Genomic DNA, 24,120 nt, shown 5'->3' with positions numbered 1-24,120 from the left:
CGGATCCGTCTTGCCAAGTGTGTTTGTGACTGTTCTACAGGTGCTTTCTCGCGCACGTTGTCGATGTCAGATGGATGTGTAGGCAGAAGGATCATGTGTATTGCGGCTCTGCTCGTCACTCCGCGTCCAGGCTCTGCCAAGGAGATGATCTTCCAGCGTCAGACGGCGGAGAGAGCATTGAGGCCACGAATTGCGGACCAACGACCACTTGGCTGCCACACACCGCCTCCCCTTCTTCTATGCCGCTGCGATAGCAGCACACACCCACCAACATGGCCCCATACAAAAAGGACGAGGACGATGCGGGCATTGTCAAGGTGGACAGGACCTCCGTCTTCCAGGAAGGTACAGCTATCCCAATACACATCCTCCTGATTACTCGAAACATATGCGCTGACCGCCACACCACTTGGACAGCCCGAGTGTTCAACACCTCCCCCATCTCCCCCCGAAGATGTCGCATCCTCCTCACCAAAATCGCGCTCCTCCTATCGACCGGCGAGAAGTTCCCGACCAACGAGGCCACCACGCTCTTCTTTGGCATCTCGAAGTTGTTCCAGAACAAGGATGCCTCCCTCCGACAGATGGTGTACTTGGTCATTAAAGAGCTGTCGCAGACTGCCGAGGATGTCATTATGGTCACGAGCAGTATCATGAAGGACACGGCAGTGGGAAGTGATGTCGTATACAGGGCCAACGCCATTCGTGCACTGTGCAGAATCATAGATGCCTCGACTGTGCAAGCGATTGAGCGAAACATCAAGACCGCCATCGTTGACAAGACACCATCCGTTTCCTCGGCAGCATTGGTATCCTCGTACCACCTCCTCCCAATCGCGAGAGACATTGTTCGAAGATGGCAGAGCGAAACACAAGAGGCAGCTTCTTCAGCCAAATCGTCGGGCGGATTCATGGGCTTTGGTGGGTCGTCGCAACAGCTACACGCCGCGAACACGAACTACATGACACAGTACCATGCGATTGGTCTCCTCTACCAAATGCGCTCGCACGACAGAATGGCTTTGGTCAAGATGGTGCAACAGTACAGCGCTCCGGGTGTCGTCAAGTCGCCAGCTGCTAGAGTCATGCTCGTGAGATTGGCCGCGAAACTTGCCGAGGACGAGCAGAGCTCAAGGAAACCAATGATGAAGCTGTTGGACGAGTGGCTGCGGGATAAGAGCGAGATGGTCAACTTCGAGGCTGCAAAGGCCATTGGAGACATGCCGCATCTTACGGACCAGGAAGCCAACCAAGCGATCCACGTGTTGCAGCTGTTCTTGACCTCGCCACGAGCAGTCACCAAGTTCGCTGCAATTCGCATCCTCCACCAATTCGCATCCTTCAAGCCAGACGCTGTCCGACAGTGTAACCAGGATATCGAATCGCTCATCTCGAACTCGAACCGATCCATTGCCACCTTTGCCATCACCACATTGCTCAAGACTGGCAACGAGGCTTCAGTGGATCGTCTCATGACACAGATCAGCACTTTCATGTCAGAGATTACGGATGAGTTCAAGGTCACGATTGTCGAGGCCATTCGCACATTGTGCTTGAAGTTTCCATCGAAGCAGGCTCGCATGCTACAGTTCCTGTCTGGCATCTTGCGTGACGAAGGCGGCTATGACTTCAAGCGCAGTGTTGTGGAGAGCATGTTTGATCTGATCAAGTTCGTTCCGGAGAGCAAAGAGGAAGCTCTTGCACATCTCTGCGAGTTCATTGAGGACTGTGAGTTCACTAAGCTTGCAGTGCGGATTTTGCACTTGCTCGGACTGGAGGGACCAAGGACTGCACAGCCAACGAAGTACATCCGATACATCTACAACCGTGTTGTGCTGGAGAACGCTATCGTAAGAGCAGCTGCTGTCACCGCGCTGGCCAAGTTCGGCGTTGGCCAGAAGGATCCAGAGGTGAAGCAGAGTGTCCATGTCCTGCTCAAACGATGCTTGGACGACATCGATGATGAAGTTCGCGACCGTGCAGCACTCAACCTTCGTCTCATGAAGGAGCAGGATGACGAAGTTGCTGCACGTTTCGTGCGAAATGGTGAGACTCTCGCGGAAGACCTGCTTGTCATGAGTATCGTGCTAACACTGCATAGACTCCATGTTCTCACTTCCTGTCCTCGAGGATCAGCTCGCGCACTACGTCAATGGTGGCAGCGCTGAGGCTTTCGCCAACCCATTCGACTTCTCCAACGTCCCAGTCGTCAGTCGCGAGCAGTCACTCGCTGAAGACCGCACGAAGAAGCTCACGACTGCCACACCTACTCTCAAAGCACCCACTGTTGGACCCAAGAAGACCGACGCATCTGCTGCCGAAGCTGCTGCGACCGCGACCGCCGTGACACAGAAGTACGCCCAGCAACTTCAAGCGATCCCAGAGTTCTCATCGTACGGCCCAGTGCTGAAGAGCAGCCCTGTCATCGACCTTACCGAGAGAGAAACCGAATACGTCGTTTCTGCGGTCAAGCACTTATTCAAGGAGCATGTTGTGCTTCAGTACGACATCAAGAACACTTTGCCAGACTATGTCCTCAGCGACGTTACCGTCATCTCAAATCCTGCTCCTGGGGAAGAAGGCGAGGAGTCCGCACTGGAGGACGACGGCTTCATCATTCCTGTGCCACTCTTAAAGGCGGACGAGCCCGGCACAGTCTACACCTCTTTTTCGAGGCCGGCTGATTCCTTCGTGCCAGCATCTTTCACAAACGTGCTGAAGTTCACACTGAAGGAGATTGACCCCACAACATCAGAGCCTGAAGAAGGTGGCTATGACGATGAATACCAAGTCGAAGATCTGGAGCTTACGGGTGCCGACTACGTCCTGCCCGCCTTTGCTGGCAGCTTTGACAACATCTGGCAAGGGCTGCCATCAGCAGATGAAGCTAGTGAGACATTGCAGCTTGAAAGCATTAAGAGCATATCCGATGCTGTTGAATCGCTGGTGAAGACTTTGGGCATGCAACCACTGGAAGGTACCGATGTCGCACTTTCCACTTCAACGCATACCTTGAGATTATACGGCAAGTCGGTCACTGGCGGAAAGGTCGCTGCCACGGTCCGCATGGCTTTCTCTGCTAGGGCTGGAGTCACTGTGCAGATCAAAGCGAGAAGTGAAGAAGATGGCCTGGCTGCGCTTGTGGTCGGTGGCGTAGCATAGACACGCTTCATTCCAAGATGACTCCGTCGGCAGAGGGAGCGCCTACGTGGTCACGCTACCAGTGGTAAGGAGTCAAGGCGTAAGAGGAGTAGGTCGGACAACTCATGGGGTCATGCTGGTGGCATGCAACAGATAGAAAAGTCATGCATTAGCGTGGTGCCAAGGTAGAAGAATCATGATCAAGTTCAGTCAATAAGCCGCTGGTGTGCATGTGCTAAAATTGGTAAGGGGGAAAGTGAGGAGACATGTGTTCGCATCACAGGAGGCTTCACTTCCTCATGACTATGCTGTTGCCTCGCGATATCTCTCGTCCACCGCACCTTTCAGGCCATCACTCAAGACAGCACCTCAACACTTCTCAAAGCAAACATGCCACCCCTCGGCTGGCGCAAGAAGCCTCCGAGTAGTAGCGACGGGAATCCCATCACAACCATTCCGACTCCCACCACCAAACCAGAAGCATCAAAACGTAAACGATCTTCTACCGAGAATCCCCAACCAAAAGCTTTAAAACGCACACAGCCCTCCACCTCCACCTCCACCGACACTCCCAAGCCCCCTAAACATCCACCAAGGCCATCAAAATCCCACCCCCTCCACCCCAAAACCTCCACCGCTCTGCCCTCCCCCACCCACCCACCACCCAGAGGTTCACCACACCACCAGCAAACCCCTCATCCAAACCATCAAAATCCTCGTCGGTACAGCCCCAGAAATCCAAACCTTCACACTCCCCATCGACCTCATCAGCGCGAGATTGCAGTTCTTCCACCCCATCACCATGAAATTCCGACAAGTAGGCATGACGGCTCCTATTTTGTTACCGGATGTGAGGCCGGGGCTGTTTGGGGCGTATGTGGAATGGTGTGGACAGACGCAGACGGTGGAGGGAGGGGGAGGGGGAGGGTGGGATGTTAAACCTGTTGTTAGGAAGATTGTGGAGGGGGAGATGGAGGGACGAGAGGGGAGGGACGGGGGAGATGGCAAGGGGGATTTGAGGACGGGGGTTCGTAATGAGGACCCTCGTGTCGTTCTGGCTCCTTGGAGACTTTCTGAAAGATGCGGCGTTCCAGAATGCCGCGATGAGGCAGTTGCTTCGACAGTCGAGGCAGGTCGCGATGGAGGGGGTTGATGTGGCGCTGGAGATTTCTGGGCTGGTTGCGCCTGAGCCGCGAAGAGCTCCTCCTCACGGCGCTGGTGACAAGGCTGGCGAGGAAAGAGCGGCAAGGCAGACTTGGGAGGGTAATCCGCTACAACGCTGGTCCATCGATCTCCTCGCCCCAGTCGTGACGAAGCGACACGTGGAGGAAATGCAGTGGGCGTGGAGTAAGGAGTTCTTGGTGGCGTTGTTTGTGAGGATGTTGGAGATGCCGGCGGGTGGGAGGTTGGAGATGGTGCCGAGTTTGGAGGGAGGGAGGGGGGTGGCGTATATGGTGATGGAGGAGGGGTAGGGATGGAGTCGATGGATTGATACGGAGGGGCTCATCTTGAGCTTGAGCTTCTGAGCAGGGGGTCTTGGTGGTTGTGGTGTGTATTGCGGTATTGCGGTATTACGGTATTACGTCGATGCAGCGCTGTCGGCTGCCGGCTGCCAGCCGCCCGGCGGCTTTCACATGCAGCGTTTGCAAGTGGGTACTTAGTCTGCGGCCGCTCTGCAAACGTGCCTTTGCTTTCTTCTTTTACATCAGACTTTCTTTGGTACTTCCTCCACATTACTCTTTATTCCAAACTTCCAGCGTGGTGCACAACCATGGCAGCAGCGCAACTGACACAACAGCAATGGATGCAGCTGATGAGACAGCAGCAGATGATGATGAGGGCGCAGCAACAGCACTTGGCCAACATCGCTGCCCAACGACCACCGGCTCAAAATGCTGCCAATCCGATGCCACCACAGCCGACTGTTGCTCAACCGCCGACTGTTGCTCAACCGCCAGCAAGCGCTCCCCAAGCTGCTACTCCGCCGTCGTCGAAACGCAAGTCTCTCGAGGCTGAGCCGGAGCGCAAGCGAATCAAGTAGGTCCAAGTCAACCCCGTGCACCGTCGGCCTGAGCGATCTCGTAGAGAGGCGCGTCGTGCAACGCTTCCGCTTCCATGTTTACAGCATTTACTGCGCTGCGGAGCATCCGTCGCCGCTTACAAGAGACGAGTCTGTGATTGTGCAGCGGCCACAGTTTTCGTCGTCGAGAACCATTGCACCATTATAGAATGAGCCCGCTGACCAAATATCTGTATTAGGTCCACCTTCGACGACATCGCCACCGTCATCGTAGGAGAAGGCACCACCCAAAAACCCTTCAAAGCCCACAAAGATGTCATCTGCTCAACCTCCACCTTCTTCAAAGCCGCCTTCATCGGCCAGCGCTGGATCGAATCGACTGACAAGACCGTTTCTCTGCCCGACTTCCTGCCAGTCGAATTCGACGCATACCTCCAGTGGTGCTATACCAAATCATTCGACTTGTCCGGAATCATCGATGCCAGTTTCAAGGCCGTTCGCGAACATAATGGCCTCGCAGACGCGACCACGCCGCCGCACAGTTGGAGGACCTTGGCGCTGTTCAGCTGCTGGCGCTTGGGCGACTACCTCGGTGACGCCCAGTTCTTGAGTGCCATCATGGACGCCCTCATTTGCTACGAGGTGGACCACAAGCTGCTGGGCGGCTATGCCACGACGAAGGCGTTCGCCCTCCTGGTACGTTTTGGAAGGGTCAAGCAGCGTCTGAGACTGTGGTGAACATGGAGCGCGTCGTGCAGCGCATATCTCACGCGGTCCACCATAGTCTAAGACACTGCTACGTGGTTCTCGAGTATAGCTAACACCCCTTCTGTTTGTAGGCAGTCAGCTCCCCTATTTGGCGCTGGACTGTGGATTACATGGCCGCCGTCCTCAAGCCGGAGACTTTCGACAAGTATGGACGGAAGTGGCCAAAGGTGTTCACAATCGCTGTGTTGCGCCGGATGACGGAGGAGGGCTTCGAGAAGGGTCGTGTCCCAGATGCAGCGGTACGCGAGAAGTACGCCGTCACAATTGACTCGACTGGGTAGTGAGGTCCTGCATGTGCGACTGGAAGATCAGGAATCATCAACAACGACTGCGACCAGTCCTAGCGAGCGGCAACCGATCTCGGCGACTGATGAGAGGAATGCTGGAGTCCAGCTGAGAAGTAAAAACAGATTGCATTTGATTGATTTGCAAAGGACAAGAGGTCGTGGTACTACGACCCACAAATCAAATTGTTTGAGAACCATTATGCATAAATCACATTACACGTGCACCAGCGCCATGCTAATACGAACCCTTCCTCCCAATACCTTCCCGTCACTACGTCCCACTGACCAGCACCCTAAAGCGACTTGACGATAACGTTCGTGTTGTCATCGTACATGGTCTGGCCCGCGAACTGCTCGCTCATTTGCCAGCAGGTAAACATCGTCCACTGCAGTCGTCTTGCCAGGTTGGTGTGGCTTAGACACAGTCTGTGGTCGTTCTGTTCACGGTCAGCAACTCCCTCACTCTGCGGACGCGCACGTATCCATCGCCTGGCGTCGGTGGAATACACCACTTACATCGTTACACCAAGCCAACCCCAATCCATGGCCCTGCAATCCCACAAGTCCCTCAACGTCATGACACGTCCCCTGCCCAGACCTCGCAGGCAGACAATCAGCTTCAATGCCTTTCTGCTCCGAAATGAAATGGTCCAGCGCAATGGGGAGCTCTGCAGTGCCGTTCAGGAAGCCCCATTGGCCGCGGCAGATGGTGTTCGTTGTCTGTAGAAGTCAGCGAAAGCCCAGAACATCTTCGCAGCAAAGGCGATCACGGCGGAGGAATGTTCGTCTGTGTGACCAGCATGGGCTCATTGGCAAGACTCTTGAAGTCTGCTGCGACAATGCCTCGGCGCTGGCCTCGAACAAACACAACTTCGCCGCGGAGATCCTTTGCGTGCCAGGCTTAGGCAACGTACCGCGTGTATCGTGTTCGCAAAAGACAGTAGAAGAGTCAAAAAGGTCGCGAGTCGTGATAGAGCGCCACAATGCGCAGTGGTAGAGCCTTTCATGGTTGTTTCGAAGATTCGCGGCGCGTGCGCCCCTTTCGTGGTTTCTGTGCAGACTTTGCGCTTCCGTGCCGTGTTCCAGTCCTCAGAATTCGTGTGTTTGTGTGTCGTTTCAACACTTTTGGCGCGTTTGCTTGGTGTCCGAATGTAACGACCGTGGGTTGAGATGGTGGAAAAAGTGGAAACTGGGAAGATGGAGGGACGTCTTGTAGTGGCGAGCTTCACGCGCGTGGTTTATTTCGGATAGCAGCCGAGCCAAGGGATGGACCGAGGTGGCGCGGATACGCCACATGCTTGCCCCATGCAACCATGTGAAGCTGTAGCAAGACATGAGCACATCGGATCTTGCCTATGCGACGTTCCGAATCGATATCACCTGCTCAATGCCGGGCTATTGCACCACTATCACATCGCTCTTTCCCAAGCACGCCAAGGTACTCGAATTATACTTTGACTAGCGTGCTTGGCCTGCAGGTGCAGCTCGGCGCCTGCCGAGATATCCCTGAGGAAAGCGGTCTGGACACCTAGACTTTAACCTCGACTCCATCCAAAGAGGACCACATTTGACGCCACTGCACCACGACAGAAATCAATATTCATCAACGACTCACACCACTCCGACCTCACACACTACACCTTCGCGACTCACATACCACGACCAGACACGATGGACCAAGCAAAGGAGCTGTTGGAGATGCCAAGAGAGTTCGCGAAGGACGGCAAACAATTTATCACACGATGTAGCAAGCGTATGTCGATTTGATGGGCGCGCAGAGGTGGTTGCGCATATACAAGTCATGCATACTAACACTGCGGTCACAGCTGATAAGCGCGAGTTCCTCCGGATAGCACAAGCAGTGGGCATGGGTTTCATCATTATGGGTGTTATTGGCTACGTCGTCAAGCTGAGTACGTCTCCCTTTTGAAGCGCCCAGCGATCTTGCGCACAGGCACAGGAGGACGCTTGCTAACATCCCCGGATCAGTCCACATTCCAGTGAACAACATTCTGGTCGGCGGCGCATAGAACACAACGGCGAGAGCGAGATCGTAGCGCGCGCCGAGATACTGTGAGCATAGAAAGAGGACGGCTTGTGGGGAGGGGCGAAGACTACAGAAAGAGCAGAAGTCCTTCGTTGGAGAAGGAAGCGCGATTCCAAAAGTGTCACAACCAGGCATGGCGAGGCGTTGAGGCAGAGATCTGACAAACGGCGATTCACGCGGTAGTGTACCATATGTCGTCGGAAGCGAAATTCGAAAGAGCATGAATGATTCCAGCATCACCTCACAGAGACCCTCTAGCCAGGAACCGAATGACATGTCTTCAGGTCGAGGGCAACGGCAGCAAAAAGAACGGTCTACATTGGCCCAGCGGTGTCCACCTCTACGCTCCAGCAGCCATGCACACACATGGCGAGTCGGGCACAGCATGCAGCAGAGTCTACCATGCGCTTTTGGCGCCCGACAGGTATACCGCTATGCCAACGAGAACTGTCGAGCATGGCGGACTCCAAAGGCCCTACAACGCCAAAGGGCTTGTGACAATGGAGCGAACTGCCGGATCGCAAGAGCATACCAACATTCAGCAGCATATTGACGACCGCAGATTGGGCAAGACGTGACACGACCTGGGATGATTAACTTATCCGCTCGTGGAAGAATCGCCTCGGCCATACATATTCATTGAGATGTTGTGTTAGGGAGTCCGGTCTTGATATGACCCTGCGGCACATGCTTTGAAGCACGGGAATGCATAAAAGTTAAAAACAAATATGGATGACTGACGGGTCCTAGCATGTCCTGGAATCGAAGGCAATCGGGAAGCAAAAGGATCACCACCAACCCAGCGATTACCAGTCCCACAACACACGACAAAACGAAGCCTCGACAAAGCTTCCTGTGAATCGCGAATGTTCCGGTGCGATCATGCATGTCTTACTGACGTGTCTGACAGGTATACCATTGAGCCAATGACAATCGTCGAAGGCACGTGGATGTTATCAGTGCTTATAGGTCACCATCTCTTGGCGAGGGAATGCAAAAGAGGAGAATGGTCAAGAGGTGTGTGGTGTGAGGACGACTAGACGCAAAAGGATTGACGGCAGCTCGGTTTTGCCTCTTGATGCGGAAGATGTCCAATAGGATGCGGACCAGATGCATGGTTACGAGCGACGTTGATACGATGTCAACTTCCCATCAACACCCGGCTCCTATCGCCAAAGCTGCAGGCGATTCGGGTGCTGAAGTGTAGCAGCGTGACTAAGTCCCTAACGACAAAGGGCAGGCAAAAAGCAGAAAGACCACCACCAGCTCGATGGCGACCAACTCAGGCAGACAGCACGGCCTAGCCTGTCGAATAGGCTTTGTCACATCGAATCGATGTGCGGCATTGATCAGACATACCTGAAAGCTATGACTAATGCGTACCTCCAAACTGGCGGCGATCCTCGAGAGGTAGGTATCTTATCTTTGTATGTGCGGTGTACCTGCTGACGGTAATCAGAGCAAAAGGGCGAGGTCAACTGCTTCTGGAAGCTCAAGTGGGCAAGAAAGTGCAAAAAGATTGCCGCCAGTTTGAAGATACATCCCGCAGTGTCGTGATGCTACAACAAGACTGAACTTCAACTCTCCGAGGTCGTGGAACATCAACCTGGCAATGTGGAACAAGGTAAAAGGAACGGATCAAAAGAACAATCGTCGCTAGCTCAACAGCTTCATAGCGGACTTATCAACGAGCTAGCGCTTGATATCGCTAGCCTGTGGAAGATCCGCCATGATGGACGCTGAACCGCTGAAAGAGACATGCGCCTTGCCATTAAGCTAACGATGACTGTCGAAAGGCAGCACAAAATCATGAATACATGTACGCTCGTCAAGAGCACGTTGCCAATGCTGAAAAAGCAGTACCATGCCCGCTATCAAATGCAAAGGCAAGACAAAGCAAGACCGCCTGCGAAACAATCGCCGTCAGCCCAGCAGCGGCCTTACAGTAGACGACAACGAGTCAAATGAGCGCTCCGTACGCTGGTCCGATGGTACAGCCGTCAATCCAAAGAAATCCAACCATTCATGCGGTCTTCACATGTCGTACCATTGAGCTGATGACGATTGTCGAAGAGCATCATAGTCTTGCAAGGATATGTAGCCTTGACCCGATGACATGTGACTTTGCAAAAAGCACATGCACGATCAGACCAAAGCCAACGGTAATGAGAATGGCAAAACAATCACCACTAGCCCAACAGCAGCCCAAGGGCCAATAGTACCACTTGAGCAACATTGATTTGTTGCTAATGGGAGGAAGAGTGTCGGGAACTTGCATTTGACATGACAGCGAAATTCGCCGCTTTCTAATTCAGCCATTGAGCTAATGGTGATTGTCGAGGAGCAGTATCGTCTTACAAGTGTATATACCTTCATCCTCAGCACATGTGGTCCGCAAGACAGGCAAGATTGGACTCAGGGGCAAAAGGGGATGATATGGCAAAAACAATCGACATTAATCCACCAGAACGCACGATGAACAGACCGCTTCAGCACCATAATGCTGTAGTGGGTAGCCAGCCATGCGAGACAGGGCGCTGTACACTGCGAAGTGTTCATACGCCGTACCGTTGAGCTAATGAGGATTGTCGAAGGTCACCGGAAATCTGTGAGCTTATATACCTTTGATGCATTGACATGTGACAGTAGCAAACGCCAAGTGCACGATAAGACAATCATGCATAGCGTGAGCGACCCGGATCTAACGCCTGCTGTACTCCCTATACACCCCGCACCCATCGCAAACGCCATCATGACTCTGTCGTAGAAATCTCGCCGTCTAGGCCGTGCCGCAGCTCCTCAGCCGCAAAGTATACACACTCCCCATATCTCCACTTGGGTAGTTCCTTCACTCCGACCCATCCCCATTTCCCTCACTACTACTAGCATCCTCATCCACAAACTCAATCCCCGCCAAATCCTCCTCTTCACCCTCTTCTTCCTCATCACTCATATCATCATACTGCGCCTCATCAAACTCCTCATCCCCTTCACCCTCGCCATCATCATCGGTGAGTCAATCCTCATCCCCACCCCACAGCGCCCCCAACCCAATCCTATCCCTCAACCTCGTCCTCCGACTCGTCTGATTCGCATTATTGCTAGGCTGCCCATAATACCTCTGATCATGCTGCAAGTGCGCCGTAACGCGGGCCCCCATCGGACTAGCCCCCAGGCTCGAAGCCTTGGCGTACGCAGCGCCAGATTTGCATTCTGCCTCGTCAGGCTCGCCGACTTCGTCCGTTTCCATTCCGTCGTTCCAGCTGTGGACTGTGCAGGTGCCTAGACCATGGTCCCAGCCATTCCAGGATGTGGCGGCGATGACAGGGGCGGAGGGGTGCCATGAGCAGTCGCGGACGATTGTCTTCCAGACTCCGCCGCGGCCGTAGTAGTCGTAGCGGTCGACGTATTGTTCGTCATCGACGGGGCGGGAGTTCTTTGTGGCGGCGAGGACGTTGATGGGCGCCCCGGCTTGGGTGCCGTCGAGGTTCCAGACGTAGATTTTGCCATCGTGGGAGCCGGAGTAGATGTAGCGGCCGTCGGTGGAGCCGGGTGGGGAGAAGTGGCAGCGGATAAGAGTTTTGAGGACGCGATGGCCGCGGAAGGTAACGAGAGAGCAGTCTTTCGGGTGAGGGGTGTGGTCGTCGGTGTCGTAGGGTGAGAAGCGGTAGTCGAAATTTGTGGTGTAGTCTTGTGGATTGATGCGTTCGCCGTCGTCGGTGGAGATCATCTTTCGGAGGTCCCAGAGTTTACAGGTTTGGTCCTTGGCATTTGAGATCACGTAGCGTCCGTCACCTTTGCTGTCGATGTAGGTCAGACCTTCGGTGTGTCCCAAGAACATACCAGCCGGTCTCATGCTGGCCAGTGATCGTCGATCCCAGACCTTGAGTGTGGTGTCGTCAGAGCCGGAGTAGAGAATGTGCGGTGACATTTTATCACCGAAGCACACAGCATTCACATCATCGGTGTGCCCAGGAATGCGCAGGATGCTCCTCTTCGTCTCAATGTCGTACACATAGACCGACTGATCTGAGGTACCAGCCACGATCTCCTGGCCATCACCAGAGAAGCGAAGCGACCAGATGCCAAAGTGCCCTCGACTTCGTCCCCACCCACCACCGCCACCGCCTCCATGCCCGCCGCGACCCATGTCGCTGAAGTCCAGGTGCTGCGGATCTGACATATCGCCCTGCTCTGTTCGCGCCAGACACACTTGACTCCGAATACTGCTGTACGCCAGTAGCTTGTTGTCCGGTGATAGAGATGCATCTGTGATCGTCCACTGTCCACCATAGTAATGTACCGTCTTGTAGTACTTCCAGTCGTAAGGATTGCTCGTATCGTACATGCGCACCTTGAAGTCCTGACCACAGGCGAAGAAGAAGCTGCCATCCTCCGAGAACTGTCCAGAATAACATCGTGCGTTGAGGTTGATGATGAGGTCCGCCTTACTTCCGGGTATCAGCTCCTGCGATGCAAGTCCACCAAGCGCACGAGCGCGACCACGGTTCTCCACACCCATCTCCCGGTCAAACATCCTCCTGGCCAGCTTCTTACGCTTTCTGAGGGTATCGTTCGAGAGAGGTGCACCACACGTAGTATGTTCGCACCGATCATTCGAGCCAAACTGCCCACTATCCATCAACTTCTTCCCCTCCGGATTCGGAATGGGTGGGTATCGGTCTCCAACAGGTGCTCGTCGCCTCCGCGCGTTTCGTCTCACACCATAGCCCAGGTACTCCTGCTCGTCATCATCCTGTTCCCCCTCGTCAAGCTGCACATGTGCCCTCCGCACCTGCGATCGCGTCGCAATGCCACTGTTCGCGAACATGCCTCGCAGGCCCGGATGTGAGAGGAATTGCATTAGCTGCTGCTGGGTTACTACAACGTAGCAGAAGCATATCAGCGCGTATGTTCTAACGAATGGGGAAGACTCACGCGTCTCAAGCGAGCTGGTCGAAGAGGAGCGGTGGTGGCGAGGGACGTACTTGTGATTGTTTGTGCTGTGGCTTGGGGTTGGTCTTGCTGGGGTGTTCGACCGCCTTCTCCCTCCTCGTCTTCCTCCTCGTTCTCGTCTTGATCTTCCGGCTCTTCTGAGTCGCCGACCTCGAATCTGACCTCATCGCCATCTGCATCTCTTAACGTTCCTTCTTCCGCATCGTAGTAAAGCGTCGTCCCCTCGCCTTCGTCCTCTTCTTCGGCGTCGTCTACGGAGGGTGTCACTTCGTCGCTGGCGAGCTGTACGGCATATCAGTATCCCCATCTCTCACCAATGCAACAAGACGCCTCTCGTCATCCCTCGCTGTCAGGCTGCCTTTCACGCACCTCAAAGTCCATCTCGTCATCATCCGTTTCCGTCTGCCACGACGCAGCCGGCGAAAAGGCGTCTCTAGATGCAGACATGATGATAACGCCTCACCAAGCTCCAGTCCCGATTCCAATCCCAAAGAATGCTGGAAGAGAGGTAAGCGATAAACAAACGCTGACCGCCGTGATGTTTAGTGATGGGTGCTGGAAGCTGTGCCGAGGGCGCGGATAAGGGTCGGATTTAGTGAAGCATATCGCCGACGAAAGACTTGGCGCAACATGGTCGTTCATACTACATGTAAGTTATCTCTCATGTACATCCATACAATGCTGTCGTTATGCCCAAGTCATGCTAGTAATATACATCGCCCCACCATCCATACCAAATCCCTCTCCCTCTTCGCCATATCACTCTTCCCCTTAACATACTCGCTAAGATCCCCCACCAGCAACGTCAACGGAAAATCCACTCTCCAAAATCAAGTTAAACTAAAGATAACACGCAAACGCCGCCCCTGCCACCCTCGTCGTCCTGCTCAGTGTCAAAAGTCCATTCGCCGCATAGAAGTAACTCGCAGTAAGGCAGGGGAAGGTCATCGTAAAGCAGAACAAGATAGCGACCAGGCAAATATTTGTCCTCAGCGCGGCGATCATGTACAGCAAACAGAGCGCCGCCATAGAGATCAAGAACATCGCGAAACTGCGATAAACCCCCGCCGGATCGGAGTATGCATTGATAGCATTGAAGAAAGGCGTCAATGTAGCCCCGAACGTCATCCAGAACCCTCCAAACGTGAAGAACACCGTAGCCGGGAACGTGAGACGTATGGAGTCAAAGCCAAAGCCTGGTTGCTCGCACAGAGAGAAGGTCGACATACTGCTCGATACCTACCGTCCTGCACGATCATTGGCAGATCGCCATCCTAACTCCCTGCAGAAGCGGCTCCTTCCGCTTCCTCACAGCAATGCATCAGCGATACCTACCACGCCCTCAAAGCACTACCCCATTTCGCACGTGTGCCGTGATAACGCGTGGTTGTGGTTGTTCTAGACCGAGCAAGTCTTGCCGCACGACGAAGCTGCGCGGCGAATAAGCTTTCCTCATGGCTTCTTGATTGGGCGCCGATCGGCAAACAGCACGTGCGACGTAGATTGAGTTCGCAGATGGTGTTTCTCCCTCGGTTTCAGTTGTCGCCATCGTGAGTGCCGGTCGTCCTGAATATGCTGTCTTTGGCTAGACTCCGGGGACTCGTGGCGGTGCGTGGGTACAGCGAGGCGGGGAGGTGGAAGTGTTTGAGCTCGCGATACGGTCGTATACGATGACTGTTACCACTTGCGATGGATTCGGATGGCTTGTTGATCGACTCTGGGTCATGGGACTTGCGGTACGTATGTTGAGCACCACTCCAGTATATGATCTTGCGTTGACAGGGCCGGGTATGTGCCCTCCTGCTTGCTGCTGCGGAGAAGCTCGTTTGGTGGCCGAAGCATACCGCTCCATGGTCTGTGACCACACGTCAAGTGGCTTGCATCCAGATCCCACAATCTGGCATCCTTCCATGCTCCCTTACCGTACACGTATGCACCACGCCAAATTCTCCTCTAACACCCCGACTCATCCGCTCCCCACCCTTCCCTCTGCGCCCTCCCATTAAACGCATTCCACGCTCCAACACCACCCTGTATGAATCCCACCGCAGCATCAACGCTCCCATTCCCCGTCCGCGGCACCTGCCCCCTCGCCCCCCTCCCACTCCCCTCAACATCCACATCAACATTCACCGGCATATCCGTCCCATCCCCATGAAACCTATCCAGCACCAAGCTCCTTACAAGATCCGCATGCCTATTGATCCAAGCCCTCTCACTCATAACCGCATACCGCTTCTCTTGCCTCCCTTCCGCATCGATTGTGAAGATCTTAGAAAAAGACCATTGCACGTTATAAACATCCCACCGCTTCGTCATGAAGAACAGAACAGGCCATGTGAATATCCATAAGAAGGTCAGGTAAAAGATCCACCGGACCCAGGAGAGACGGGCGCTATTCAGCCAGTGGGGCGTGTATATATCGACGTTCTGGTCAGCGGTTGGGAAGGTGATGTCGATGTGGCCGCGGTAGTGCGTCGATCTGATGAGAGGTTCGAGTTCCTCTTTGATCAAATCCGTATTCATGCCAACAACACTACGCTCGACGCGGAAAATCTTCAGCGCGGCTTTACACTCCGCGAAGCGCTTACACCACTCCCGCAGATCCGGCGTACCCTCTTCCCCAACTTCGATGTCCTGTCTATACCCCGGCGCTCGCGTCTTGCGGAAACTACCACGGTAGACCTTGTCGCTGTTATCTGCCGTGTGCGCCGTGACCCAGCCCTTATCGCGCGACGATGGGAGGAGAGATTGCATATTGAGGACGATGTTGAAGTCGTAAATTCTCTCCGTCTCGGTCTTATCCCTCTTCTTCGTCTTCTGCCAGTGCCAGCCTTGTATGCGGATCATTGGACGAGGTGGAATCATCCGGAGGTAATTCTCGATGTACTCGTACAGCTCTTTTGACTCCAGCAGACGTTCGTCCATGCGGATGCTTGTTTCTGAGCCTACTGCTTTGTGAGGGGAGTGGGTATGCTTGGTGCCCCAATTTCGATTCGTCTTTGGTGCTGTGATGATTTGGTACTCATCGACGGGCTGGGGTGCAGCTCGGTCGTCCGATGACCCTTCGGCGGTCACGCTCTCGTCGTAGGAGGGTAGCTGTGGTACATCGTCGAACTCGGGAGCATCATCATACTCGTAACCGCCTCTCGTCGTATGCATCGAAAGCGCGTCCGGATCGTCCCTATAGCTGACAGCTGGCGACACTGGTAACGCTGCCGCCGCTCGTTTGGGATCGAGCGTATTCGATGCCATATTGCTTCCTCCCTGCTGTGGTAGTATACAACACTTCGTGAAGAACGAGATGGAAAGATACACCCTCGTAACGCGAAAGCGAGCTGAACAACAAACCTCTCTCAACTGATGCACAAAGGCGGCTGAGCGAGACTCGGAACGTGTCAAGTATAAGGAGTTTTGGACAACGGAATACCACTTACTAGGCGCTCAACGTACGATTGACCCGGTGGCAGTGCTCACGGTATTGGTGGCATGCTGCATTGCTGCTACGTGATCCTTCGTGCCGCAGCTCTGTCCGAAAACAGAAACAGCGGCGGGTATCTCGGCACGTCCTCCGGTATCACATGCGCTGCTTATGTCATGTAGGGTTGAGGTAGTGTGCGAGAAGAACATCTGGGACGGCGATATCGAGGGCGACGAGGCGTTTTAGCGCTTCTCTTTAGGACTGCTATGAGTTTGTGTGTTTTCAAGAATACTGGGTATGTAGTTCTGCATCATAGAGGCAGGCGGATGAGTTTTACATATTCGATTCGATGGAGACAACACCAACACTCCACCAAGAAACCATACGACTACCACCCAATCAGTCATCTATCCATCCACAACACACCTGACACAATGGAATAGAACGACCAACTCATGTAACAACCTCTCAATACAGCTATATAGCCCCAGCCTAAACACTCTCAACCTCTGGTGTCTATCCACACCACCACCACCCCTAACAACAAATCACAACCATCATCTCATCATGAAGCGAAACCCTTCACAAAAACGCCAGTACCGACACCTCATAATATCCAGCACACAATGCAATCCAGGTATCACCCCTTTCGTTACCCATCTGCCACGCCCCGTGACTGCCCATATGCTCATAACCCATACCCCATCTCTCCAGGGCGCCTTTCAAATCACAAATGAACATAATCAACCCCATATGCGCAACTTAAACTCCTCGCGAAGAGCGTGTCGTTGTGTTATCTCAACACTTCCTCGCCCCAAACAAACTCAAACTCAAACTCGTGTCATTCTCCCCCATCGACACCGCAGCATCCGGGATGATTTCCCAGCTTCTTAGTGGGAAGGGGACCGATCGTGTTGGTCGATCTTCCACTTTTACCGGCATCTTCAATAAACCCGTGTGTTGCTGCTGGACAGGCGGTTGCGGCACGCGTCCAGATTGTCCGTGGACTTGTGCTTGCTTCATGAGCACCCGCTGCTGCTGTGAGATCTGCGGCTGTGGTTGAAGGTACGAGACCAGCGCTAGCCAAGCATCGGGAGACTGTGTACCGCCGAGGATTGATGCGAGACGGGCATCTCGTGCGATGCCGGTGGTGGCGCTCTTTGCTAGTCCTGCCAAGGCTTGTTCTGGGAGGTTATCCGCGATTGTGGAGGCTACGTCGTGGATGTACTCGAGCTTGTCTTGGTGGCTTTGAAGCTGTGGGTTGACCAAGAGGCTGCAAAGCGACGCGAGGAGGTTACAACGATTCTGCTGCAGAGAATCGTTGGACGAATTCGCGCTCGTCGAGTACAGTACTGCCAGGTGCAGGAGTATGTCCAGAGACTGCAGATGCTGCTTGCTATCGTGGGCGGCGTTAGCATCCTGCGCTGAGAGCTCAGCATCGAGGCTCTTGAGCTTCTCAGCAATACCGGAGATAATCAAGCCGCTGTTTTCGTCCTTTGCAGCATTATGCGCGACATTGAGTATCTGGAGAATCTTCTGTAGCTCGTCGTAGTCCATTGATGTTGAATCGTCGAATCGCAGAGCGCTGTTCAGTACTTGCTCCTTCGCCCACTGGTAGATGCCATTGATAGTCTCTTGTCCCGCGCTCTCGAGAAGCTGCGGCCAGACCTCGCATCCATCCTTGATGGCCTGAAGGATAGCCTGTTGCAGTGCAGCACTGCCTTCTTCGGTCTTGAACGTCCCAACCTTGGCGTAGAATGTCAACAGAGCGGAGCACTGAACAATGGACAAAGGATCGGCCAGAGCGATGATCGACTTGGCAGCCATGTTTGCGTTCTGTTCCCCCACAGCATGTGTCAAGCCGAAGATGTTCTGCGTCATCCTGCCACAGTTCGACAAATAGGTAGGCGATAGTGGCACCTTGATGGAAGTGCTCACGGCAAGATCGTAGCAGCTCAGCGCATAGTCCAGTACCAAGTTCACCAAACCAGGATCGTCCACAGGACACTTAGGATCTTCCGTGGCACCGGCAGCCAGCGGAACTACCTTGTCCGCGCGCTCGGCAACGTATCGTGCCTGCAGGACCTGGAACCGGTAGTGTTCTGCTGCGTGAAGATTCTCGTTCGTGAGGGTCTTCGAAACGATCAAGCGCGTAGCGATGCAGGCAGCAGACGATGTCTTGGCTTCGAGGGCGAGGTCAGCGATGGTGTCCAACTGGGTGCACCCGCTTGCGACAAGCGCACATAGCACACTGATTGGTCCGGTATTGTCTCCAGCGTTCTTCAGGCATGCCCGAATGTAGTTCCTCGCCAGTATCTCAAAATTGCCAATGTCGACCGCTCGCAATTGATTCAGCCAAGCGCAAACTTTGCTGGGACTTTGAACATTCGATGAAGCTGGCGCACCGGCACATTTGGCAATTCGTGTGAACACTCGGTGCATGAGCTGCTCGTCCATGGTGTTGCCGCTCGCGAAGACGGCATCAATGTCGCTGTCCGAGTCGAGGTTCGAGGCCTGCATGCTTACCAGGTTATCCGACGCCGGCGAGCATACTGCTAAGGAGATCCGTTGATCGCAGATAGTAAGGTCGTTTTCCAACAGCCTGACGAACGACGCCTTCTCGGGAAATCGACGGGTGAGAGACACCAGTGCTAGGTTGAAGCTCCGATCGAGCGGCTGCTGAGATCTCAGGTTTCGGTACTGCTCTACGAGACCTTCCAGCACCTGTTGAAGACGACCGAGAGCCGCGAGTGTCATCGCATGCATGTTGATAGTATCTGCGACCGTGGCAAGCAGTGCTGTGTCGTTCGTGTTGAATGCGGCCTGTGTGAAATCGCTCAAAGCAACGAGATCACCGCAGCGTCGGAGAATGTCCCGCAGTGTGCAGAAGCAATGCACACTCAGTGCGCCCTCTTTGGCTAGAATGTTGGCTCGAGACATCACTAGCTGCGCGAACTGGAGTTTGGAGGAGCCGCTCAATGCTTCGAGTCCAGCAAAGAAGTCGTCTGGCTGCGAGTGTAGAATCCCGGTTGAAAGGTCAACACGAGCGAGCAGCCAGTTCATAGTCGTGCTCTCGTCGACTGCTTGTCCCAGACGCCTCATCAGCATCTGGCGAGTGTTCAGGAGGTGTGACGGCAGTGCATCGATTGGCAGCGCAGGGAGTAGTCCTGTCGCCAACGACATCTCTGTGCCTGCAAAAAGTAAGCCACTGGTGATCAGCCACTGTAGGAAGCGACCTGTGGAGAAGCAATGTGTACGCACGAGCTCCGTGATCACCGCATGCACATCTCCTTTAGACAGAGAAGATGCCTTGGCTGACTTCAAAAAGTCCATGATGATACCATCTGTGTCATGTCCCTGATTGTTCAGGTGAGCGATGATCTTTGCAGTAAGATAGACTCGATGTGTTGCAGTCCGATATGCTGTTCCGGCCCAGCTCATCAGCGCGGGTATCAACTTGTAGATGTTCGGAATCGTCATTGTGCAAATCGCGGTGAGCTTCTCGACATCAACGTCAAAGCCTACGGTGTCCAAGATTGCGTATAGGCCGAGGAGTGCGCAATATGTATTTCGAGGTGTCCTGAGCAAAAGTCTATTGTTCCGCTTGCTGATGTTCTGAGCTGGTGTATCGAGGTTGGCGTTTTGTCCGTGGAGAGTCTTTGGTGTCAAGAGGTACCTGTAAGTCGCCCATGTCTTGGGCAAGATCAAGCAGCCTCTATTGGTGACTGCCATGACGACGACAAGTCTCTTCAGTCGATCTCGAAGTGCGTCGTTGGAGCGTGAGTTCTCCATCGTGATCTGATGCAGTCTTTCCAAGATTCCTTTTGCGAGTTGCCTCCCTCTTCTGCCAAAGGTGGTGATGTCTTTCCAATATAATTGCACAAGGATTATCCAAATAGGAAGCCTCTCCATCTTTGCTTGAGCGAACGATGACACAATCCAGTCCAAGTAATGGTCGCGCTCCAGGATGCGTTCGGCGTAGAAGCTCGTGGCCATCTTCATGGCGTAATCCATCTTCGACTGCCAATCTGGCTGACCGCATGTAGATATGATACTCTCGAGAAACTGCTCGATGCTCACAGTCCACTCACGAATCCATTGACTCTCTTTGCTCGCTGCCGCCGTGCCGCTGACACCCTTGCGCCTAAATTGACGTAGTTCGTTCGCTCCGACACACTTGGCAAGCCAGATCGCACGAGGAATGGGCACGTTTTTGGCCAGACACTGTTCCATAAGTGCCTTGCCTTTGATGCCGTGTGGTATTGCTCGACTCTGCTTCCGTACAGGAACTTCGTTGTTGGCCAAGTCTCGCAGCCATGCCTCGCGCTTAGTATCTGGTACCGTGATGCGAGGAGGAGGCCGAAAGGAGGGGGCTGCCGTGACTTTGCCTTGCTGTTGTCGTTTCTCCATCACCGAGCTGAACAGATAGGACAGCGTCTGCAGTCCCATGTTGTTCTTCTGGCTCAGATTCGGCCAGATCATGGGTTTCGCAGAGTTTGACTCTGTAGAGTTGACGCCTGGCGCCTTGTCGTAGTACCCAGTCTTCACAACGTTCTCGTTCAGGATGTCTTCAGGATGTTGGCCATGCCACGGAGAGAAGTCGAGCACTTTCCGCGGCACGTCCTTGCCCTTCTTATCCTTGACAACATTTCCCTCCTTATCTTTTAGCTGAGGCTGCCGTGTCGCGATCAGAGGAGGTTCCAGCGCGTACTGCGGCCTCCCTCCATTGTCGTCCACCCTCTCTGTGTACCGCGCTCTCCGTGCCATGCGATCAACGACTGTCTGCCGACTCTTCTGGGGCATATTCCTGTTTGCATTCGCACTCGGCTTGCGGAGTTGTGGTAGAGGGGAGCCAGGAACTACGCGATACGCAGCACCTTGACCATCGGGATTGGTAACGGCACGCTTTCCAGTACCGACTGCATGACCACTCCCAATCTTTGCTCGCTTGGCCGGTCGCTCACTGTCGACATCGTCAACGTCAATGACATCCGGAGAGGAGTAGACGCTGGCGTTGTTGTGGAGGAAGGCTGCGGTGTTTCTGGGGCCAACTTTGGCCCCATCGCTGGTAAGGTCGACCACATTGATCGGCTGTGAGACTGATCGCACATTGTTCAGTCGTGAGGGCAGAGGCGGCTTCCTGAGGCCTTGCTGGAGGGCATAGGAGCCGCTCACCGCACGCTGGGGTGGAAGTGGTCTCTGTGTGCCATACCCAGGTCGGTAATCCATGGGCAGTGCTTCGCGCCTTGTCGGAGCATACTTGGGACGCGAAGATAGCCCGGTTAACCATTCGTCCTCGTGATCATCGTGTCTTCGGAAAGATAGTCCAGAATATGGTGTGTAGGAGTGCGTTGGTGGAGAGGTGCAGTGCAATACAGAGGACAGGAACACAAAGGGACGGATACAGTAGGTGACATGCAAGAGCGTCGAGGTTGATCCCAGTCGCACGGGCGGACACCCGTGCACCGTGTACCGTGTACGGTGTAGATCGCGTCGTCCCACGAATTGACCACTTGTGGCACTTTCCGTGTTTCCCTGTCCGCTGGCCGCCGAGACAAGCGACGCTAGAGTTAGACTCTTACCAAGGCGAAGGAGGCGACCTTTCGATAAGCTGGATTATGGATACTGTACTCCGCTACGAGATGACCGGAGGCGTGCGTTTCCCTCGGCCATGGATGCTGGGTAGGTACTGTACTTGTGCAGTGCTGGCAGTCAGCATGCCGCGCAGAGGATACACTTTAGCCTTTTGTGCCTAGATCCGGCGGGGGCGTGGAATGAGATACGTGATACCACCGCTGCCACACACACACACACACACACACGCACGCACACGCACACGCACACGCACACACACACACACACGGCTCTGGCTAAGAAGAGCACGGGTTGCACGCAATCAAATTGAATCGTCCTGTGATGGGCTGCGTACCCGGCAACACACTGCCAGTCTGCCGCACCTCCTACATGATGCTCCTGTAATCTCACCACCCGATCGAATCATTCATCAGCTAATCTCGCCGTTCGGTGTCCGGTTCACAAAAAGCATAAGATTCGCTTTGCTGATGTATCTCCGTCGCCGGTCGGCTCGCATCCCTCCATCTGCATAAGCCGCGGTACCCACCGCTCCTAGAACTACAGTCTACAGCACGTGTGTCGCCGCGCGGGTGGCGCCGCAGCAGTCTGATCTGGACTGTGAGTACATAGTGCTATGCCGCAGGTGACCTTCACTATCGATCACGCATGAAGTACAGTGACAGCTGAAGCATTGTGACCCACATGTATGGTGATGGAGCTTAGGTGCCGCCCCTTCAGATGTCGTCGTGCCTTATTGCCGAAATGCTGCCGCATTCGGCTAGACTACCCGACAGCCCGTCCATCACCGACCTTGCCCTCCACACCCGATCTACCGTCTGCTGCTGCGCGCACTCAACACACACCCGTCTAGCACCATCTCCTGATACCCGGCACGCGACACCTCACTCCAGCTGCATCGACGCCATCTCGTGCCACCATGGCTACCAAAAAAGACATGCGCAGGGACGACCTCAGTACGGCCACAAGATGACAGATTGGTGATCACTGCTGACATGTCACTGCAGTCGTGCCTTACATGCCACCTGAGGACTCCAAGGATAACCAAGACTTCCAAAGTCAGACGCCCGTCGTATCAACGATGCGACTCCTTTGCTGACGATGGAATTCCCCACAGGCACGATGACTAGCACACTTCCAATGGCAGCAATCTTCACCAGGAACAAGTACATACGCCAAGACATCTCTCTATCCCCCTGTACTGACGATCTGGTGACAGGATGCTTGGATGGACGGCAGTTCTATTCGCCATCCAGCAGTGGCTTTCGGAATCGCCTGCACAGAAGGCGGCGGCCTCATCACCGGCTTATCTTTCTGTCGGAATGGCTGCGCTGTCGTTGGGAGTTGTAGGTTCAGCGCCCGGATAGACTAGCATTGCAAACTTTGACTGACATGTCTGGCAGGGATATATGCCTCTGTTTTTGCCGCCCGCTCCTGGTGCTGGAGTCGCTGCCACGGGGACTGGAGCACCTGCGGCCGCAGGTTCATAGTCTTATGTACAGATATCCATATGTTTCAGCGACATCACAAGAAGTCTTCACAGATCGCGCATCATCCTCGCATTGGATGGCCTGAGTTGCTGGGCAAGATGCTACGAGGATGGCCTTGAATGAATGGCCTGGCGCACTTCACTTTCGTGCTCACATTATCACTTGACCTACAGATTGTACTGACGCGAACAGGGTTGTCGTGTCTAATATGGTCGATGGAGCTGCTGATGCACTTGGCAGGGATACTAGCGGCAATAAGATAAATCAAGCTTCGAAGCAGCGTCTCATACCGATCAAATCAATGGAGGAGCAACATTCATGCCAAAAGTCGCCACTTCAGCCTATCACGACCCTGGTGGTATGTCAAGCGGTACGAACATGCGAGATTACTCTGCAGG

The 24,120-nt window shown here is 54.2% G+C and overlaps 9 protein-coding genes across 9 annotated transcripts; 5 read left to right on the top strand and 4 right to left on the bottom strand.

Moving 5' to 3' along the window:
* Nucleotides 1-272: 272 nt before the first annotated feature.
* Nucleotides 273-3,162, top strand: CLAFUR5_14572 (putative coatomer subunit gamma; the record flags this gene model as incomplete). Its single annotated transcript, XM_047913720.1, has 3 exons — nucleotides 273-345; nucleotides 418-2,046; nucleotides 2,102-3,162. The coding sequence occupies 3 exons, from the start codon at nucleotides 273-275 to the stop codon at nucleotides 3,160-3,162; spliced, it is 2,763 nt and encodes a 920-aa protein (XP_047769416.1).
* A 1,013-nt stretch (nucleotides 3,163-4,175) lies between these two features.
* CLAFUR5_14571 (uncharacterized protein) lies at nucleotides 4,176-4,613 on the top strand (the record flags this gene model as incomplete). Its single annotated transcript, XM_047913719.1, has 1 exon — nucleotides 4,176-4,613. One exon carries the CDS (start codon nucleotides 4,176-4,178, stop codon nucleotides 4,611-4,613), a length of 438 nt encoding a protein of 145 aa, XP_047769417.1.
* A 299-nt stretch (nucleotides 4,614-4,912) lies between these two features.
* On the top strand, nucleotides 4,913-6,210 carry CLAFUR5_14570 (uncharacterized protein; the record flags this gene model as incomplete). The annotated part of the gene is made up of 3 exons (XM_047913718.1): nucleotides 4,913-5,178; nucleotides 5,401-5,857; nucleotides 6,001-6,210. The coding sequence occupies 3 exons, from the start codon at nucleotides 4,913-4,915 to the stop codon at nucleotides 6,208-6,210; spliced, it is 933 nt and encodes a 310-aa protein (XP_047769418.1).
* A 299-nt stretch (nucleotides 6,211-6,509) lies between these two features.
* Nucleotides 6,510-7,223, bottom strand: CLAFUR5_14569 (uncharacterized protein; the record flags this gene model as incomplete). Its single annotated transcript, XM_047913717.1, has 3 exons — nucleotides 6,510-6,653; nucleotides 6,733-6,936; nucleotides 7,131-7,223. 3 exons carry the CDS (start codon nucleotides 7,221-7,223, stop codon nucleotides 6,510-6,512), a joined length of 441 nt encoding a protein of 146 aa, XP_047769711.1.
* Nucleotides 7,224-7,887: 664 nt separating this feature from the next.
* Nucleotides 7,888-8,246, top strand: CLAFUR5_14568 (putative protein transport protein Sec61 subunit gamma; the record flags this gene model as incomplete). The annotated part of the gene is made up of 3 exons (XM_047913716.1): nucleotides 7,888-7,969; nucleotides 8,043-8,129; nucleotides 8,206-8,246. 3 exons carry the CDS (start codon nucleotides 7,888-7,890, stop codon nucleotides 8,244-8,246), a joined length of 210 nt encoding a protein of 69 aa, XP_047769710.1.
* A 3,033-nt stretch (nucleotides 8,247-11,279) lies between these two features.
* CLAFUR5_14567 (LEC14B protein) lies at nucleotides 11,280-13,666 on the bottom strand (the record flags this gene model as incomplete). Its single annotated transcript, XM_047913715.1, has 3 exons — nucleotides 11,280-13,144; nucleotides 13,252-13,501; nucleotides 13,589-13,666. The coding sequence occupies 3 exons, from the start codon at nucleotides 13,664-13,666 to the stop codon at nucleotides 11,280-11,282; spliced, it is 2,193 nt and encodes a 730-aa protein (XP_047769294.1).
* Nucleotides 13,667-15,172: 1,506 nt separating this feature from the next.
* Nucleotides 15,173-16,474, bottom strand: CLAFUR5_14566 (uncharacterized protein; the record flags this gene model as incomplete). The annotated part of the gene is made up of 1 exon (XM_047913714.1): nucleotides 15,173-16,474. One exon carries the CDS (start codon nucleotides 16,472-16,474, stop codon nucleotides 15,173-15,175), a length of 1,302 nt encoding a protein of 433 aa, XP_047769293.1.
* Nucleotides 16,475-17,438: 964 nt separating this feature from the next.
* CLAFUR5_14565 (Mediator of RNA polymerase II transcription subunit 12) lies at nucleotides 17,439-21,869 on the bottom strand (the record flags this gene model as incomplete). Its single annotated transcript, XM_047913713.1, has 1 exon — nucleotides 17,439-21,869. One exon carries the CDS (start codon nucleotides 21,867-21,869, stop codon nucleotides 17,439-17,441), a length of 4,431 nt encoding a protein of 1,476 aa, XP_047769618.1.
* A 1,282-nt stretch (nucleotides 21,870-23,151) lies between these two features.
* Nucleotides 23,152-23,722, top strand: CLAFUR5_14564 (uncharacterized protein; the record flags this gene model as incomplete). The annotated part of the gene is made up of 5 exons (XM_047913712.1): nucleotides 23,152-23,188; nucleotides 23,240-23,290; nucleotides 23,350-23,398; nucleotides 23,452-23,578; nucleotides 23,636-23,722. The coding sequence occupies 5 exons, from the start codon at nucleotides 23,152-23,154 to the stop codon at nucleotides 23,720-23,722; spliced, it is 351 nt and encodes a 116-aa protein (XP_047769292.1).
* Nucleotides 23,723-24,120: the final 398 nt, after the last annotated feature.

Source organism: Fulvia fulva, chromosome 13 (assembly GCF_020509005.1).
Source record: "Fulvia fulva chromosome 13, complete sequence".
Lineage (NCBI taxonomy): Eukaryota > Fungi > Ascomycota > Dothideomycetes > Mycosphaerellales > Mycosphaerellaceae > Fulvia > Fulvia fulva.
This window is presented reverse-complemented; position numbering and strand designations above follow the sequence as displayed.